This window comes from Scyliorhinus torazame, chromosome 15, assembly GCF_047496885.1.
Source record: "Scyliorhinus torazame isolate Kashiwa2021f chromosome 15, sScyTor2.1, whole genome shotgun sequence".
NCBI classification, from domain to species: Eukaryota; Metazoa; Chordata; class Chondrichthyes; order Carcharhiniformes; family Scyliorhinidae; genus Scyliorhinus; species Scyliorhinus torazame.
The window spans coordinates 184,353,333-184,372,018 of NC_092721.1; the positions used below are offsets into that span (position 1 = coordinate 184,353,333).

At 43.0% G+C, this 18,686-nt stretch overlaps 1 protein-coding gene across 1 annotated transcript in view; it reads right to left on the reverse strand.

Moving 5' to 3' along the window:
* Positions 1–18,686, reverse strand: part of LOC140392044 (uncharacterized) — a 50,685-nt gene that overhangs the window by 15,137 nt on the left and 16,862 nt on the right. Inside the window, exons 2-6 of the mRNA XM_072477238.1 lie at positions 17,330–17,701; positions 11,261–11,536; positions 8,043–8,495; positions 7,058–7,088; positions 1,557–1,603 (exon numbers count right to left, since the gene is read on the reverse strand). Of these exons, the coding sequence (XP_072333339.1) occupies positions 1,557–1,603; positions 7,058–7,088; positions 8,043–8,495; positions 11,261–11,536; positions 17,330–17,701 (1,179 nt within the window). The remainder of the gene's footprint in view (positions 1–1,556; positions 1,604–7,057; positions 7,089–8,042; positions 8,496–11,260; positions 11,537–17,329; positions 17,702–18,686) is intronic.

The window sequence follows — 18,686 nt, forward strand, 5'->3', positions numbered from 1 at the left end:
TCTTGCCCTTCCTGAGCAGGATTTTGCACACAAGCTGGAGTGGACCGGGAGCATTGGAAACTAATTTTCTCCCGCACAAATCCCGTTTTGGGGCTCTCCCACAATTCTCCCGACAGTGTGGGATTTGCGCTGGACATAACGTGAGTGGAGAATCACCCCATAGACAGATTAAATGACTGGCTACAAGGTGACAGATGGGAGTGTAATATGGGTAAACATAAGGTCATCAAAATTGTAAAGCAGAATATTTTTTAAAGGCACAAAATATCTAAATGTTGATTTTCAGAGATATTTGCATGTGTGCATACAAGGATCACAAAGTTAGCAGGTACATCATACATTTAGGAAGACAAATGATAGCCTTATTGCAAGGGGACTGAAGTATTGTACAAGAATAAGGAAAGTTTGCTGCAGTTTTATTTAAATTCGTTCTTGGGATGTGGGTGTCACTGGCTGGGGCAGCATTTGTTGCCCATCATTGACCTTGAACTGAGTGGCTTGTTGAGCTAATTCAGATGCCAACAGTCAACAGCATCGCTGTGTGGGTCTGGAGTCATATGTAGGCCAGACTGGGTAAGGATGGCAGATTTCTTTCTCCGAAGGGCATTAGTGAGCCAGATGGGTTTTTACAACAATCGACAATGGTTTTACTTTTAATTCCAGATATTTATTGAATTCAAATTTCACAATCTGCCATGGTGGGATTCGAACCTGGGACCCCAGAGCATTACCCTGCGTTCTCTGGATTACCAGTCTAGTGACAATACCACTACGCCACCACCTCTCCTGTATCAGGTTCTGATGAGGCTACACCTGGATTAACTACTGTGTGCAGCTTTGGCCTCCAACATGCTTTCGAGGCAGTACAAGGAAGGCTCACTAGATTGGTCACGGGACGAGAGAACTACCCGATGATGGGAGGTTGATTAAATTGGGCCTATATTCTCTTTCCTTTAGCAAAATGAGAGGTGAGCTCATCGAAACATACAAGATTCTGAAGAGGCTTGACAGAGGGTGGATACAAAGTTTGTCTCTATTGGCTGGGAACTAGGTAGCTTAGGATGAGAGGTTGATCATTTAGAACTGAGATTAGGTGAAAGTTCTTCACCCAGAGTTGTGAATCTTTGGAACGGTCAGCCCTGGGGATTGGTGGGTGCTGCACCACTGAGGATATTTAAGGCAGAGATAGATAGATTTCCTGTCTTGGGGAATGAAGGGATATGAGGAGCAGGCAAAAAAATGGAATTGAGGTAGAAAATTCAACCATGATGATAATGAATGGAGGGGCAGGCTCAAGAGCGGGTAAATGGACAACTCCTCTTATTACTTGACATTTAAAATTGCACATAATCATGTTGAATTAATCTCGGAGACCTCCAAGGATCTGATTTGAAAGCAACATTGGTCCACGCCCGTGACTCGCTAATTTCTCAATGTGGTTCGCCAGAGATGAAGCATGCAAGGAGACCCAGGGAAGAAATAAAACAAAAATGGTGTTCTAAAGGCAAGACATCCTCAAGAGGGGGAAAAAAAAAAGCTGCTTTATTCGTCCTTACCAGATGGCATTCCCTCTGAACCCAAGGAATCACGGTTGTTTGGATCACTGCAATCATAATTTTTGGAAATGAGAATTTTACCAAATGCTGAAGAAATTTAAACACCACAAAAATAGATAGGAATGCAAACTCCCGCATTAGCATTTAGTCTGTAATGGACATCCAAGCTGATATTCCTGGTATGTACTCAAATAATGCCTCTTCATGTCCCCACCGCTGAGTTTGTGGGGTCAGTGACAGAGCGCCTATTTCTCATGGAGCAGATGGCACATGTTTCAGCACAGGCAAATATTTGACACAAGCCTGCCCCATGTGGGCAGAGATCTCAGCCACCACTCACAGTGGTCCAGTTCCAGTCTTGGCCCTCTCAGCTCCTTGAACAAAAAGACTCATCAATTACAAAAAAAGTTAAGAAACAAAATATTCAGACGTTTAATACCCTGGCCCAAACTCCGTGGGTGGGATATTCCGAGCCTCCGTGCCGAAATCGCGATCGGTGTGGGGGCGGAGAATGGGCGTCAAACCCGAGATCAGGTTCTCCGGTGCCCGGAGAAATGGCACCAATTGAAAGAGGCCCCCACGCCGATTCACCGAGTGCAACTGGTCGAGTTCCCGACAGTGTGGTTCTCTCATGGTTCCACCCGTCGGGAACTCAGCATGGCGGCTGCGGTCTCAGTCCGTGGCCGCCCTGGTGGGGGGCTGGGGGATCACGGGGGGAGGGGCCTCCAGGATGGCCCAGGCTACCGATCAGGGGCCACCGATCTGCGGGCGTGCGCGATCTGGGGGAGGCCTTTGTTTTCGGTGCTGGTCCGCAGCGTGGATTGGCCATGTCGCGCAGGGCGGCCGACGCAGGCCATCGCAGTGCACATGCCCGGACCCCCGACAGGAAATGCAGGGCCCCGTATCAGCAGCCAGAGCTGCGAGGAGTACTCCGGGGTCCTGCTAGCCCCCTGCAAATTGGAGAATCACCCTGGACTTTCTACAGGTAAGTCCAGAGTGATTTGTGCGTGTTTTTTCGCGGGCGAGAGTCATAGCCCCATTATTGGGAATCCCGCCCCATAGGTTGGACCCATAATAATAATAATAATAATCTTTATTATTGACACAAGTAGGCTTACATTAATGAAGTTACTGTGAAAATCCCCTAGTCGCCACTGTTCAGGTACTCTGAGGGAGAATTCGGGAAGTCCAATTCACCTAACAAGCACGTCTTTTGGGACTTGTGGGAGGAAACCGGAGCACCCGGAGGAAAGCCACACAGAAACGGGGAGAACATGCAGGCTCCGCACAGACTGTGACCCAAGCCAGGCGTCAAACCTGGGTCCCTGGTGCTCCGAAGCAACAGTGCTAACCACTGTGCTTCCGTGCCAAAGTAAGTATGCCTCACCTCACTTGATGTATTGCTATCCACTGATATACTGTGTCCCAGCCCTGCCAATCAGGTGGGCGACGCTGGCATCAAATGTTGCCAACCATTTGTCAAAATTTAAATTCGCACTGCAAGGCACAGATAGTGGTTCCACTCTTTCAAAGCAGTCTGACCAATATAGATCTCAACTGCATAGATCATGGCACAATTCACAGTTCAATTTGTGACCATTCTGCTGAGCAGAGCATATACATATAGCAAATTTTATTTCCAAAATGGAAGTGTGGAAGAACTTCAGGTGGAACTGTTTGCCCCTCCAAGGCTGGGGATTTTTCTAAATTTGGCCTTCACAAACCTGAACCTTGACATACCAGAAAATAAAGGTGAGGGACAGAATGGATGAATATCTTTTTACAACAAGGAATTACAAAAGAGTAGGGACATTTGACAATAGAAGAAACTTAAAAGCTTAGTATCTAAATGCACGAAGCATTCGAAACAAAAATAACGAGTTAACGGTGCAAATAGAGACAAAATGGTATGATTTGGTAGTGATTGACTGAGACATGGTTACAAGGAGACTAGGTCTGGGATTGAATATCCAAGGGTACTCAGTATTTTGGAAAGAAATGAGATAAGCACTGGAGATCAAGATGTGGAATCAATCTGGGTAGAAATAAGAAATAGCAAAGGGAAAAAGTCCCTGGTGGATAATCTGTAGGTTCCCAAACAATAGTTCTGCAGTGGGGCACAGTCTAAACCAGGAAATACTGGGGGCTTATAAGACAAATATGACAGTGATCATGGGTGATTTTAATATGTACATAGACTGGATTAATCAAATTGGCAAGGGTAGCCTCGAGGAAGAGTCCATTGAATGTATTAGAGATCATTTCTTGGAACAATATGTTAGGGAACCAACCAGGGAACAGGCTACTCTGGATTTGGTATTATGCAAAGAGGAGGGATTAATTGATGGTGTCATAGTTAAGGATCCTCTAGTGAATAGTGACCATAGTATAATAGAATTCAAAATTCAGTTTTCAGAAAGTGGAGTCCCACACTAAAGTTCTGGAATTAAACAAAGGTAAATACAGAGGTATGAAGACAGATTTGGCCCAAGTAGAGTGGGCAGGGAGGCTAAAAGTTAGGAGAGCTGATGAGCAGTAGCAGTTGTTTAAGGAGATACTCAATTCCTCACAACTAAAATATATTCCAGAGAGGAAGAGAGATGGCAGGAGGGGTATAAAACATCCATGGCTGAACAAGGAAGTTAAGGACAATTTATAGACAAAAATTAAGCTATACCATGTTGCAAAGGCCAGTGGCAAGCTGGAAGATTGAGAAACTTTCATACATAGACAAAGGGTTACTAAAAAAGTAATAAAAAGAGCTAAGGTGAATTGCAAAAGTAAGTTAGTGCAAAATATCAAAAAGGATAGCAAAAGCTTTGTAAGTACACAAAGGGGAAGTGAGTTGCTCTTTGTTGGTCCCTTGCAAGATGACACTGGAGAGTTAATAGTGGCAGATAAATTGCGGAGATGCTAAATCAATATTTTGCCTCAGTTTTCATGGTAGATGATACTATAGCATCGCTATAGGAACGAGTAATTCAGAGGTAATAGAAAGGGTGGACCTTAGAACAATCAGCATCAATAGGGAAACAGTACTCATCAAACTATTTGGATTGAAGGCAGACAAGTCACCAGGGTCTGATCGCTTACATCCTAGGGTGTTAAAGGAAATGGCAGCGGAGATAGTGAATCCATTGGTTATAATATTCCAAAATTCCCTGGACACAGGAAAGGTTCCAGTGGATTGGAAAAATGATAATGTAACGCCCTTATTCAAAAAGGGAGGGTGGCGGAATGTAGGAAATTACAAACCAGTTAGTTCAATAGCGGTTGTTGGGAAATTGTTAGAATCGATTATTAAGGAAGTATATCTGGACATTTGGAAAGTCAAAATGCAATCCATCAGAATCAGCATGATTTTATGAAGGGTAAATGATGTTTGACAAATTTTCTAGAGTTCTTTGAAGGTGCAACAATCCAAGTGGATAATGGGGATCCTGTAGATGTAGTATATCTGGACTTCCGGAAGGTGTTTGATAAGGTGCCGCCAGAAGGTTCATTCACAACATAAAGTTCACATGGGATTAGGGGCAATTTATTAACTTGGATAGAAGACTGGCTGACAGACAGAAGACAGAGAGTCAAGAAAGATGGGTCTTTTTCTGGATGGCAAAATGTAACTAATGGGGTGCCACAGTGTTTGGCCCTTGGGCCCCAACTATTTACAATCTATATAAACAACTTGGATACAGGAATAGAAGGTTCTATCACCAGATTTGTAGATGCCACTAAAATAGGTGGGATGGTCAGTTGCAATGAGGAAATAAGAAGATTACAAATGGATATAGATGTGTTAGGTGAGTGGGCCAAAATGTGGCAGATGGAGTTTAACGTGGATATGTGTGTGGTCATTCATTTTGGTCAGAAAAATCAAAAGGCAACCTGTTATCTAAATGGGGAGAGACTTTGGCAGCTCCTATGTAGAGGGATCTGGGTGTCCTCATGCATGAGCCGCAGAAAATCAGCATGCAGTTACAGCAGGTAATAAAAAAGTGAATAGAATGTTGGCATTTATAGCTAAAGGAACAGAGTATAAAGGTAAGGAAGTGCTGTTGCAACTGCACAAGCCATTGGTAAGACCGCATCTAGAATACTGTGCACAGTTCTGTTCCCCCAGTTTTGTTCCCCTTATTTCAGGAAAGATGTAGTGGCTTTGGAGACAGTTCAGAGGAGGTTCACTAGGTTGAATCCAGAGATGAGGGATTTGGGTTATGAAGATAGATTGAGCAGTTTTGGCCTATACCCTCTAGAGTTTAGAGGAATGAGAGGAGATCAAATTGAGCTTTATAAGATGATTAAAGGTAGACTTGGCACGGATCCTTCCTCTTGTGGGGCATTCTAGAACGAGAGGTCATAGATCAGGATAAGTGATAGCAAATTTTTTTTAAAGATGTGGAGAAACTACTTCTCCCAAAGGGTTGTGAATCAGTGAAATTCGCTACCCCAGAGTGCAGTGGATGCTGGGACAGTGAGTAAATTTAAGGAGGAGTTAGACAGATTTTTCATTAGTAATGGGTTGAAGGGTTACGGAGAATGGGCAGGATGGTGGAATTGAGGCCATGATGAGATTGGCCCTGATTGTATTGAACGGTGGCCTAAGGTCGAGAGGCTAAATTGCCAACTCCTGCTCCTAATTCTTGGGCGGGATTCTCCATGGGGCAGCACGGTAGCATTGTGGATAGCACAATTGCTTCACAGCTCCAGGGTCCCAGATTCGATTCCGGCTTGGGTCACTGTCTGTGCGGAGTCTGCACATCCTCCCCGTGTGTGCATGGGTTTCCTCCGGGTGCTCTGGTTTCCTCCCACAGTCCAAAGATGTGCAAGTTAGGTGGATTGGCCATGATAAATTGCCCTTAGTGTCCAAAATTGCCCTTCGTGTTGGGTGGGGTTGCTGGGTTATGGGGATAGGGTGGAGGTGTTGACCTTGGGTAGGGTGCTTTTTCCAAGAGCTGGTGCAGACTCGATGGGCCGAATGGCCTCGTTCTGCACTGTAAATTCTATGATAATCTATGATTGGCGGAATCCTTTGCTTCACAGGCACCAGACTCCCCACTGAGGATTTCCCGATCACATGGGGGTGGCCACAATGGGAAACCCCATTGGACGGAGCATCCCGCTGCCGGCGGGGGTGCCATGTCAGAAAATGGTCTGGCGGGATGGAGAATCCCGCCCCTTATGTTCTTATGTTCTAAGAAAGAACTATTCTGTCTAATTCCACCTTCCAGCTCTTGGTATGTAGCTTGATATGTAGGTAACAGCACCTAAAGCACAAATCTGGTCTTCTTGATTCATAAGGGGATTTCTTGATTAACAAGGGGATCAGGATTATGGGGAGAAGGCAGGAGATTAGGAATGAGGAACATATCAGCCATGATTGAATGGTGGAGTGGATTCAATGGGCCAAATGGCCTAATTCTGCTCCTTTTTTATGGTCTTATGTGAGAACAAAGATGATGTGATAAAATCTGTATATGTGAGAAATTCACATTGGTTTATACCTTGCCTTTTGTTCCACATCGTGGGTTCCACCTGTCAAAATAAGAACAAGAAACAAACATCTTAAATGCATTTGTGATGCTCTATTTATGGTTATATTTTGTGTTCGTCAGTGTTTTATTCATTCAACAGATTTAATGTGTCAAGTAGGTTGTTCTAATTTACAATTAGTATTTCATGTCACCATGGTGACAGTCAAAACTAATTTCTAAAAGTAGCAAAATGGCATAAGTTCACAATTTCTTTTGTAAACCACACCATTTTAATAATGCTCTATTCTACTATTCTTCCCACCAAAATCGACAACCTCACATTTTCCCGCATTATACACCATCTACAATTTATTTGCCCACTCATTTCACCTATCTGTATCCCTTTGCAGACTCTGTATCCTCCTCACAACTCTCTGTCCCACCTATCATTGTATCAGAGCAAATTTCATCACATTGCAGCCAGTCCCTTCTACCAATTATTAATATAGATTGTAAATACTTTACGCCCCAGCACTGATCCCTGTGACACTCCACTCGTTTAGTGTTCTTATGAAAGAGCAGCACAGTGGCGCAGTGGGTTAGCCCTGCTGCCTCACGGCGCCGAGGTCCCAGGTTCGTTCCAGGCTCTGAGTCACTGTCCGTGTGGAGCTTGCACATTCTCCCTGTGTTTGTGTGGGTTTCGCCCCCACAACCCAAAGATGTGCAGGCTAGGTGGATTGGCCACGTTAAATTGCCCCTTAATTGGAAAAACGAATTGGGTACTCTAAATTTATTTTTTAAAAAGAGTTCTTGTGAAGGTGCTAACTCATGGTTTCTGTGTGTAAATCATGACAGATTTCACCGACCCCACCACCCCCTGATATCAGTCACAATTCCCCATTGCCATGCAGAGAGCAGGATCACCTTGCATCTGCCTCAGTGACATCCAACAAGTACATTTACACTAAATCAAAGAGGAAACCTATATCCTTCATTTTAAAAAGAAAATATTTACATTTGCGGTATCCTTTGAATCGCTTGATAAGGAATATGATGATTAGAAGTAGCAGAATGCCACCAAGGATGATGCACATATATATGGGTAGGTGATCTGTATCACCATTTGCTACTACAACAGGACAGTCTCTTCCACCTAACCCCAGCTGATCTTGATTCACATCCTCATTCCATGGATCAGAAGTCTCTTCTGTTTTTACTGTAGATTGTGTTGTGGTGGGGTAACTTTCAGTTCTCAAACTCGCAGTCTCAGGGGAGGTGTCCTGCATCCATTCTGAATCGTTCCACAGCACCTGTGAGGTATTTGTGGCCACAGCTGTTGTTTGCACCTGTGTGGTGGTTTCTTGGGTGGTCAGCCTAGTTGTCGCTTCAGAAGTAATAACAGGAATTGCTGTACTCACTGGGTAATCGTAATCTCCAGCAAACATTGTTCTATCGAGAAAATCAAGCTCTGCAACAATGAAGTAAACGTTAGTTTTTATTCGAACAAAAGCTAAACGAGACTGTGCTGTCACTTAGCTTGCCGAATGCACTGGTGTGTGTTGACAGGAAAAATTACAATTTAGCATGGGCAGCACGGTGGTGCAGTGGTTAGCACTGCTGTCTCACAGCGCCAAAGTCCCAGGTTCGATCCCGGCTCTGGGTCACTGTCCGTGTGGAGTTTGCACATTCTCCCTGTGTTTCGTCCCCACAACCCAAAAATGTGCAGGGTAGGTGGATTGGCCAAGCTAAATTGACACTTAATTGGAAAAAATGAATTGGGTACACTAAAGTTCTAAAAAATAATTACAATTTAGCATAAACACATTAAATTGTTTACATTGCTAGACCACCAGTGACCCGTGATCATATGCTTCTCAATATGTATAACCCAAAAGTGTGTTCACAAAATTAATATTCACGCTGAGTTCATTTCTCTCCAGAATTGAAGTAGATTTGATTCAAAAACTTCTCACACCCCACTTTTAACCATTAATGAAATCCTAGTGGCAACATTGCCAATCGTTTCACCACAAGGTCCAGTATACATTAGGTCAAGGTGCTGCTGAAGGAATATCTGTAATTACAAAAATTTAAAAGGGCACTGTTGCAGCTCTGATGGAGTATTGGACATGGAACCTTAGAGCTATGACTTTGATTTGAGTTCAACAATTTCTTTCTTTATTCTTTCATGGGGTGTGGACGTCACTGGCTTGTTGCCCATCCCTAATTGCCCTTGAACTGAGTGGCTTGCTCGACCATTTCAGATTTAAGAGTCAATTTGGGGAGGCAATGGCGTAGTGGTATTGTCGCTGGACTAGTAATCCAGAGACCCTGGTAATGCTCTGGGGACCCAGGTTCGAATCCCACCATGGCAGATGGTGAAATTTGAATTCAATAAATAAATCTGGAATTAAAAGTCGAGAGATGACCATGAAACCATTGTCGATTGTCGTTAAAACCCATCTGGTTCACTAAGTCTTTTAAAGTCATCCTTACCTAGTCTGGTCTACATGTGACTCCAGATCCACAGCAATGTGGTTGACTCTTAAATGCCCGCAGGGGTGGGCAATAGATGCTGGCCCGGCCAGCGACGAATAATAAAAAACACATTGGGTCCAGAGTTGTATGTTGTCCAGACCCCTAAGGAACATTAGTGAACCTGATGGGCTTATTTGCAGCAATTGTTGATAATTTTGAGGTCACCATTACTGAGACTCACTTTACAATTCCAGAATTATCAACTGAGTTTAAATTCCACCAGCTGTAGTGGTGGGCTTTGAACCCGTGTCCCCAGTGAATTAGCCTTACTAGTCCAGTAATGTTATCAATAATAATGTTATCAACAATGTCTGTTTCATTAAAGGGACCAAGTAGCCAAAGCAGGTTGCGTTTTTTATTATATGCTAAATATTAGTTGTTGTTATCATAGAATTTACAGTGCAGAAGGAGGCCACGCGGCCCATCGAGTCTGCACCGGCTCTTGGAAAGAGCACCCTACCCAAGGTCAACACCTCCACCCTATCCCCATAACCCAGTAACCCCACCCAACACTAAGGGCAATTTTGGACACTAAGGGCAATTTATCATGGCCAATTCACCTAACCTGCACATCTTTGGACTGTGGGAAGAAACCGGAGCATCCGGAGGAAACCCACGCACACACGGGGAGGATGTGCAGACTCCGCACAGATAGTGACCCAAGCCAGAATCGAACCTGGGACCCTGGAGCTGTGAAGCAATTGTGCTATCCACAATGCTACCGTGCTGCCCTTTTTTTCTAAAATGACGAATGGCTCTACATCCCTTTCCTCAAAGTTACGGAGCGCTTTTACATATTTAAACATCTCCCAGCAAACCTTTGATTTGCAGGTGTGCATAATCAGCGTTCTGTGCATAATGAAACAATGGTTTCATTATAACCAGCGAAGTCCCAGATTTGTTCTCCCGTCTGCTGAATTAACTGAACTCGGTTAGAAATTAGATTAGAGGAACTACAATTGGCCTCAATCAGTACTCTCATTGATGACCGTCCAACATTGAACGCAGCTGGCAGTGTGGAACCCACAAGAGGGTGGGGGCAGTTTCAGGTCTGGTGGGAGTGAGGAAGTAAAATTTAAATGGAAAATAATTTGGAGCAAAAGTAAAGAAAATGGGATAGATTTTGAGTTTGGGCAAAGCATGAAATGGGTGATAGCAAATCAGCAACGGATTTTACAGTTTCCCTCATTTCAATTGACTTCAATTAAGAGAGTTTTATCCAAGGTTGTGAACTATCACCCATTTTACACAGAGTGAAGGTCCACTGCAACATGTTAAAACTTCCTTTTTTAAGTAAATTGTACAAATAATTCACTGGTACAACACAGGTTGTGTTATGTTACAGGTTGTATTTGTGGATGCATACATAGAAATCAACGTGGTTCGGCACTTTTAACTGACAACAGGACTGAAACAATATCTTGACACGAGGCTTGAGTTAAATATGGGGAGAGGGTGGGTCAGGGGATTCATTGGATGCTGGGCTCAGCTAACACATGATCCCTGTGGAAGTTTAATGTGGCAATAGGAGGCCGATAACCCTCCTTTCATTGGCTAGCACAACCATTCCTTCTGCAGTAGTGATTCAGTGGCGGAAAGGGTGGCCACATTTTCTAGTGCTTCCGAGCCTAAAACAGATTAATATTGTGTAAGCTCTTGGATACCCAAACTTGAATGAAAGGAATTTTTTGTTACCTATATCCAGGCATATTTCAGAAACTATAGATTCTTTTTTGGCCAGACTGCATCCATATTTCTTTAGGTGCTCCTGGTCCACACGTGAAATAACGAGAGACTGTCCATTATTGGTGATGCTCACAACCCCAGTATCTGATATAGACAATCCATCATACTGCCATTTTATTTGGGGCGTCAGCACCTTCGATCCACAATAGGTGCATGTTAATGTGACTTTATCTCCAACTGACACAACAGGTGGGTCCACTGTGAGGTGGAGGTTAGACCAGCATCCTAGAGAAAAGAAAGAAGTATTTCAGTGTTGTATATAAAATAACAACGAGAACATATATGTTTTGATAGATTTCAAACAGCTTCTATATGTGGGAGGTTCAGTTGGACATGGATTCAAGTGTAAAGTGCTCCTTATGAGATATTGAAATCAACCAAGTGAACCTTCCTTGAACTGATGCAAGTATGTCTATAAATAAGGAGACCAAAATGGTGCAAGTTCTCTGAATGTGGACTAATTAATGCCCTGGGCAGTTGTAGTAAGACTTCCTGACTGTTATGCTCAATCCCCCTTGCACTAAAGGCCAGCAATCCATTTGCCTTCCTAATTACTTGCTACAAGGACACCCAGATCCCTCTGTACCTCAGCAATCTGCAATCCCTCTCCATCTGAAAAATAGTTTCTATTCATCCTAGTAAAGTGGACAACCTCACATTTTCCCACTTTATCTTCCATCTGTCAATTTTTGTCTACTCACTTAACTTATCTCTGTCCCTTTGCAGACTCTTTGTGTCTGTTATTGAGTGTTATTATTATGCATCTTCTTATTTAAATCCATTGCTGATGTCATCAGTAAGTGCTGTGATGTCATTAGTTGTTGTTGTTACCTTTGTATATTTGTATTTAGCTATCGTTAGTTCTAATTCTATTCTGTGACTGTTACTTCAACGTTTAACTAATTGCTCCTGTTTTGTTGCGTCCAGACTGTATTTTAAACATCGTTATTTTTCTATATTAAAGAAGATTAACTTTCACCACATTGATTCAATTGCGTTTTTGTGGTCAAGTTACCCCAGTGTCCTCACAACTTGTCTTCCTATCTTTCTTTACATCATTAGCAAATTTGATTACAATACACTCGGTTCTTTCATCCAAGTCATGAATATAAGAGTTATAAAGGCCTACAGCACAGAAAAGGCCCTTCTGCCAATCCCATCTGCGCCGGTTAGAAACAACCACCTAAATATTCTAATCCCATTTTCCAGCACTTAGCCCATAGCTTTGTATACCTTGGCATATTGCTCATATAGATTATAAATCTTTGAAGCCCCCGCACTGATCGCTGCGGCACTCCATTAGAGAGTTTGCAAACCAATGACCCAATTAGCCTGACTCTCTGTTTCTTTTTAGTTAGCTAATCCCCGAACCATGCCAATATATTACCCCAACATCATGAATTCTTATCTTGTGGAATATGTGTGTACCTTATTGAGTGCCTGTTGGAAATCCAAATGCATAACATCTACTGGTTCCATTATTGAAACTGCTGGCTATGTTCTCAAAAAATTCTAATAAATCTGTAAATTATTTTTCTTTCGTAAAACCATATTTACTGTGTTTGTTCCCATTATGATTATCTGAAAAAGACACATTTATTGTTGAAGCTTTTCATCTTGCACTCATCAGCAAGAATACAATTTAAGGCAAGTCTACAAATTTTCTTTATGTACTAGTTGAGAAATCTGCCAGGTGTTTCTCCACCATGCTTTACCGCAAGCCTACCTTCACTGGTCAATATACATGTTGGGATTCTTATAGTTCCGCGCGCAATAAGATTGGTCTATTGGCAACCTTGTTAACAGGGCCCACGCCATTTGGTCACCATGACAGCTTAATATTGAAAGAGGGCACATCGAAGGCATCCTGCGAGATAGCAGCTACACTGATCAGATCATTTTGCACTGTATATCGTGCAAAAATGAATGGACCTAAGTCTTTTAGCCTAAAAAGTGCCCAATCATCCTCAGATTACCCTGGAAGGGCAAGCTATCTCAAAGATTTGAACAACAGGGGTGAAGATAGCTGTTATGCAGTAGCAACACAAGCAGTATTCATCACTACCGGGATGCTGCCATCAAGCCAAAATTACTTTCTGCCTATCACACAAATGAGTAATGTGGGAAATGAATTCCAGTGCCAGTGTAATAGATATGTAGGCTGTACTTTCAAAGACTGGTGGATCATATTAAACAGAATGTCTCTCCGCTGTTTGCGATGGGCAAGGCACAGACCGTACCCAACCAGCCCAAGCTTGTAAAATACAGTGTCCAACATTCAAACTGATTCCGCGATTGGACAACATTTGCTAAATAATCCTCAGTGTTCTAAGAATTACACTGAAAACCAATTTAAGATTGTCAGTTGGACTTGCAGAGTGGCGCATCTGCATGTACTGGTGCTATATATATTAATCCACAGGGCCCTGTCCTTTATGGGCAGAAAGAATATGTACACACATTGCACCTGTTTCAGCTTCACAAAATAAGTGACAGCCATTCGTTGGTTCATTCCTCAGGGCAATGCCGTGACCAGAGTCAAGCTGCCTGGTTTGAAATTCAAACAATGCTCAGCAGTTAACTATCAGTCGCCATCAGCTGGTGTGTTCTCCATGGCAATGCCTCTACAAATCTGAGTCCACTTTCCACTCAATGAGCACTCATACAGTATAAATTTGTCGGTTTTGGTTACATTATTGCCTTGTGGATGTCCTGATGAGTGTAAAGCTAAAAGCTTCGACAGAAAATGTCTTTCTTTCAACAATGCTCAAGCTTTGTATTACCGAATAACCATATTTTCTAAATGCCCTGTTACTACTTCCTTAATAATGGATTCAAATAAGGAAAAAGGGTAGGGGGAGGAACCAGACAATTCTAGTCAATTGTTTATTCTTTTATGGGATGTCACACTACCAGAAGGATGTGGAGGCTTTAGAGAGGGTGCAGAAGAGATTTACCAGAATGTTGCCTGGTATGGAGGGCATTAGCTATGAGGAGCGATTGAATAAACTCGGTTTGTTCTCACTGGAACGAAGGAGGTTGAGGGGAGACCTGATAGAGGTATACAAAATTATGAGGGGCATAGACAGAGTGGATAGTCAGAGGCTTTTCCCCAGGGTAGAGGGGTCAGTTACTAGGGGGCATAGGTTTAAGGTGAGAGGGGCAAGGTTTAGAGTAGATGTACGAGGCAAGTTTTTTACGCAGAGGGTAGTGGGTGCCTGGAACTCGCTACCGGAGGAGGTAGTGGAAGCAGGGACGATAGGGACATTTAAGGGGCATCTTGACAAATATATGAATAGGATGGGAATAGAAGGATACGGACCCAGGAAGTGTAGAAGATTGTAGTTTAGTCGGGCAGCATGGTCGGCACGGGCTTGGAGGGCCGAAGGGCCTGTTCCTGTGCTGTACATTTCTTTGTTCTTTGTTCTTTGTTTGTGGGCATCACTGGCAAGGCCAGAATTTGTTGCCCTTAATTTACATTGAACCTTAATTTACTTGCTACATAATTTCAGAGGGCAGTCAAAAGTTAATGACCCTGCTGTGGATATGGCGTCACAGGAAGGCCAACCAGGTAAGGATGGTAGATTTCCTTCCACAAAGGTCATGAGTGAATCGGATGTTTTTTTACAATAATCAATGATCGTTTCATGTTCACCATTACTGATGAATTTTATTCCATATTTATTAACTGAATTTCAATTTCACCATCCCTAAAATGATGGATTTTCAACCTGGAATTTGAAAGCAGGCTTCTGGACTACAACCCGAGTGACATTAACAGTACACGACTATCTCCCCACAAATAAATGCCAATATTTTATGGCCAAGTTCACACTCGAAGAATGGCACATGAGCATATGAAAATTAATGTGGGAAAAGGTCAACAAGCCCATCAATGCCCACCCCGTTCACTGAAACGTACAATCTGACGCAACACACTCCTGAACAATCAATAGCGCTAATTCCTGGAGGAGCCGAACAAGCAGAGAAAGTAAATTGTGTTTAATTTTGGGAAAAGCACTCAGAACATTCTTTTGAATATTTGCGCAAGCTCAAGAAAGCCAAGATTAAGCTTCAATTTCTCCTACAGTGATTCTGGGGTGGGCAATATTCATTTACTTTTATTCAGTCATGGGATGTGGGCTTCGCTGGCTAGACCAGCACTTATTGCCATCCCTAATTGCCGCTGAGAAGCTGGTGGTGAGCTGTCTTCTTGAACCGTTGCAACTCATGTGGTGTAGTTACACCCACAGTGCTTTTAGGGAGGACATTCCAGGATTTTGACCCAGCGTCAGTGAAGAAATGGCGAAATATTTCAAAGTCAGTGTGGTGACTGCCAGATGAGCATTTATTGCCCATGGTGGTGGTGGTGTTTCCAGGTGTCTGCTGCTTTTGTCCTTCTAGTTGGTAGTGGTCATGGATTTGGAAAATGCCACACGAGTTTTGCAAGTGGGGTTTATGGTGTCATCTAGATGGATCGGTACCTTCCTTTTTTTGCATTAAATTAAGCTACTGAGTCTTCCTTAATTATATTACAGTAAGTTTTTTGTTCAATCAGCGTCCTTCCAGTGGAATTTTCATGTGTCCTTTAATTGTTTTTTATTGACATGTGACTACTGTAAAACCAAAACATGAAATGCTGAAGTCTATTCAACACAACAATAAAGTGTATCGTATTCTCATAAAAATATGAAAAGGACGTACTGTCTCCACTCATTGCACTGGTCCCTGTTAGGAATGGGTTAAATGACATTGCAATTACATGTCAATTTGATGTTAAGTATCCAATAATTGACACTGATATGTAAAGGGGTTGCAGATGGCACTTGCGATGTGTGGTGATAGCGTTTTATTTAGAGTGTGTTCAAGGAAAATAAAAGTGTTTGGGAAAGGAGCAGGACTCTTGACCCTTTACTCAACAGCAGCCAGAAGCTAACGGTCCACAAGATGTTAAATAACTCAATCAGGACATTTCTAAGCTGCCTTTTCTAAGCATACCTGAGTATACTTTTGTCTTTCCTTCTCGATCAGATACCTAATCTTATTTATCAGTTTCTTTGCCTTGCTTTGCACATCTTCCCAGGCACTTCTTTATTTATTGCCAAGAGCTGTACGTAGCACTCAAGGTGGAAGAGATCGATGCTTTATTGGAAACTATATACTTCTTGGTGTAGTGTGTGCTCTATCCCTCAACAGATTGCTAATGATGAGTCCCAGATTTTGTGCTCACAATAGGTTTTACCTGGGGACACCACCACCTGAGTTTCTCCTCCAAGTCACTCACTATCCTGATTTGGAAATATATCGTGGTTCCTTCACTGTTGCTCGGTCCAAATCCTGAAACTCCCACCCTACATGGGTGTACCTACACCTGAGGGACTGCAGCGATGGCAACTCACCACCACCTTCTCAAGTACAGCTAAGGATAAAGGCTCACCTGGCCAGTGACACCCACATCCCGTAAATTAATTTTAAGAAAGGTTTCATTTATATAACATCCTCAATTGTATGACTCCACTTTTCCACATTAAACAGCATCTTCCATTTGTTTGGCTCAGTCTTCTGACTTGCTAGGATTTATCTGCCACTGATCTGCTTATTTTGGAATTAGGATCCTCACAATTTCAGAGGGGTGGTGCACAGACGATGGGCCAAATGGCCTCCTTCTACAGTGTACGGATTCCATGGATTCCCTTTCCCCAAAATCTTGAATGTACACACAAAACAACAAATAACCCCAGCCTCAACTTCTACCGTGCCTTGGTAGCCACCCCTTTCCATGTAGATACAAGCTTAACAATTACCCATTGCATTCTGTGACTCAGCCAGTTAGATTAAAGTCCCTCAACTCGTGCATAAAGATTGGCCACCTGGGCCAGATTTATGGAGGCTGTTGGCATTGATGGAAATGTACTCTAGCCAGAATCATTGCCCCCAGAAAAGGTGCTGAAAAAATTGGAAAACAATTTAATTCATATATGTGAATATCTGCTCAGCCTGTTATTTACTGTCACGCACCTGTTTTCACCATCAGCCTAATTTTCTTCTCTTCAGATAGGTAGTCATGGGTGCAGATGAACTCTCCTGAATCAGGTATCTTTAACCCCCTTAGCGTGATTGAATAATCACCCTTCTTTATTTTTGATCGGTAAACAAGCACACGCCCTTTGAACTCCTCTTCGAAGACTGCTCGCCCATCAGGATAGATGTCCAGAACCTTGCCACCATTGAGACTGCTACATTCTGGATATTGTGGTGTCCAGTACCAGCTCACAGGACGGTCATATGGAAGTTGCCCTGAGATCAAGCAGCTGAGTGAAGCAATATTTCCAACAGTCACTGACACCTCCTCCTCAGCTCCAACAGTCAGTTCAATGAAGGCAAGCAGAGCTAAAATAGAAACACATAATTTCAGTATCAATCGCACTTTGAAATTAATTAGATTCTGTTTAGATTTCACGTGTACCGAGGTACAGTGAAAAGTATTGTTCTGTGTCCAGTCCAGGCAGTACGTACTATACATCAAAAACATAAGACATGTGCTAAATACACAATGTAAATACATAGACATAGACATTGGATTAAAGCATACGGAGTGTAGTGCTACAACAGTAGAGAAGATGCATTGAGAGATCAGTTCAGTCCATAAGAGGGCCATTCAGGAGTCTGGCAACAGCAGATAAGAAGCTATTTTGGAATCTGTTAATGCGTGTTCTCAAACTTTTGTATCTTCTGCTGAATGGAAGAGGTTGGGAGAGAGAATGCGGCACGGTGACGCAGTTGTTAGGACTGCTGCCTCGCGGCGCCGAGGACCCGGTTTCGATCCCAGCCCTGGGTCACTGTACGTGTGGAGTTTGCAGATTCACCACATGTTTGCATAGGTCTTACCCCCACAACCCTTTGATGTGCAGGGTAGGTGGATTGGCCACTCTAAATTGCTCATTAATTGGGGAAATAATTGGGGACTCTAAATTCATTAAAAAAAAGATGGGAGGCGTGTTTGACTGTGCTGCCCGCTTTCCCAAGGTAACGAGAGGTATAGACAGCAATGGATGGGAGGTGGGTTCGCGTGATGGACCGGGCAGTGTTCGCGACTTTCAGTAGTTTCTTATAGTCTTGGGCCGAGCAGTTGCCATACCAGGCTGTGATGCAGCCAGATAGGATGCTTTCTGTGGTGCAATTGTAAAAATTGGTAAGAGCCAATGTGGACAGGCTGAATTTCCTTTTACCACGAACCACTGAAATTTCCCTTTTAAATCGATAAATCCATGTGAATAGCTAAGGTAGACAGCATAGAATACCACCAATGTTGAAAAGAGTAGAAGAGGAGATAGAGGATGTGATTCTCTGGCCTCATTACGCTCTCGCTCATGTG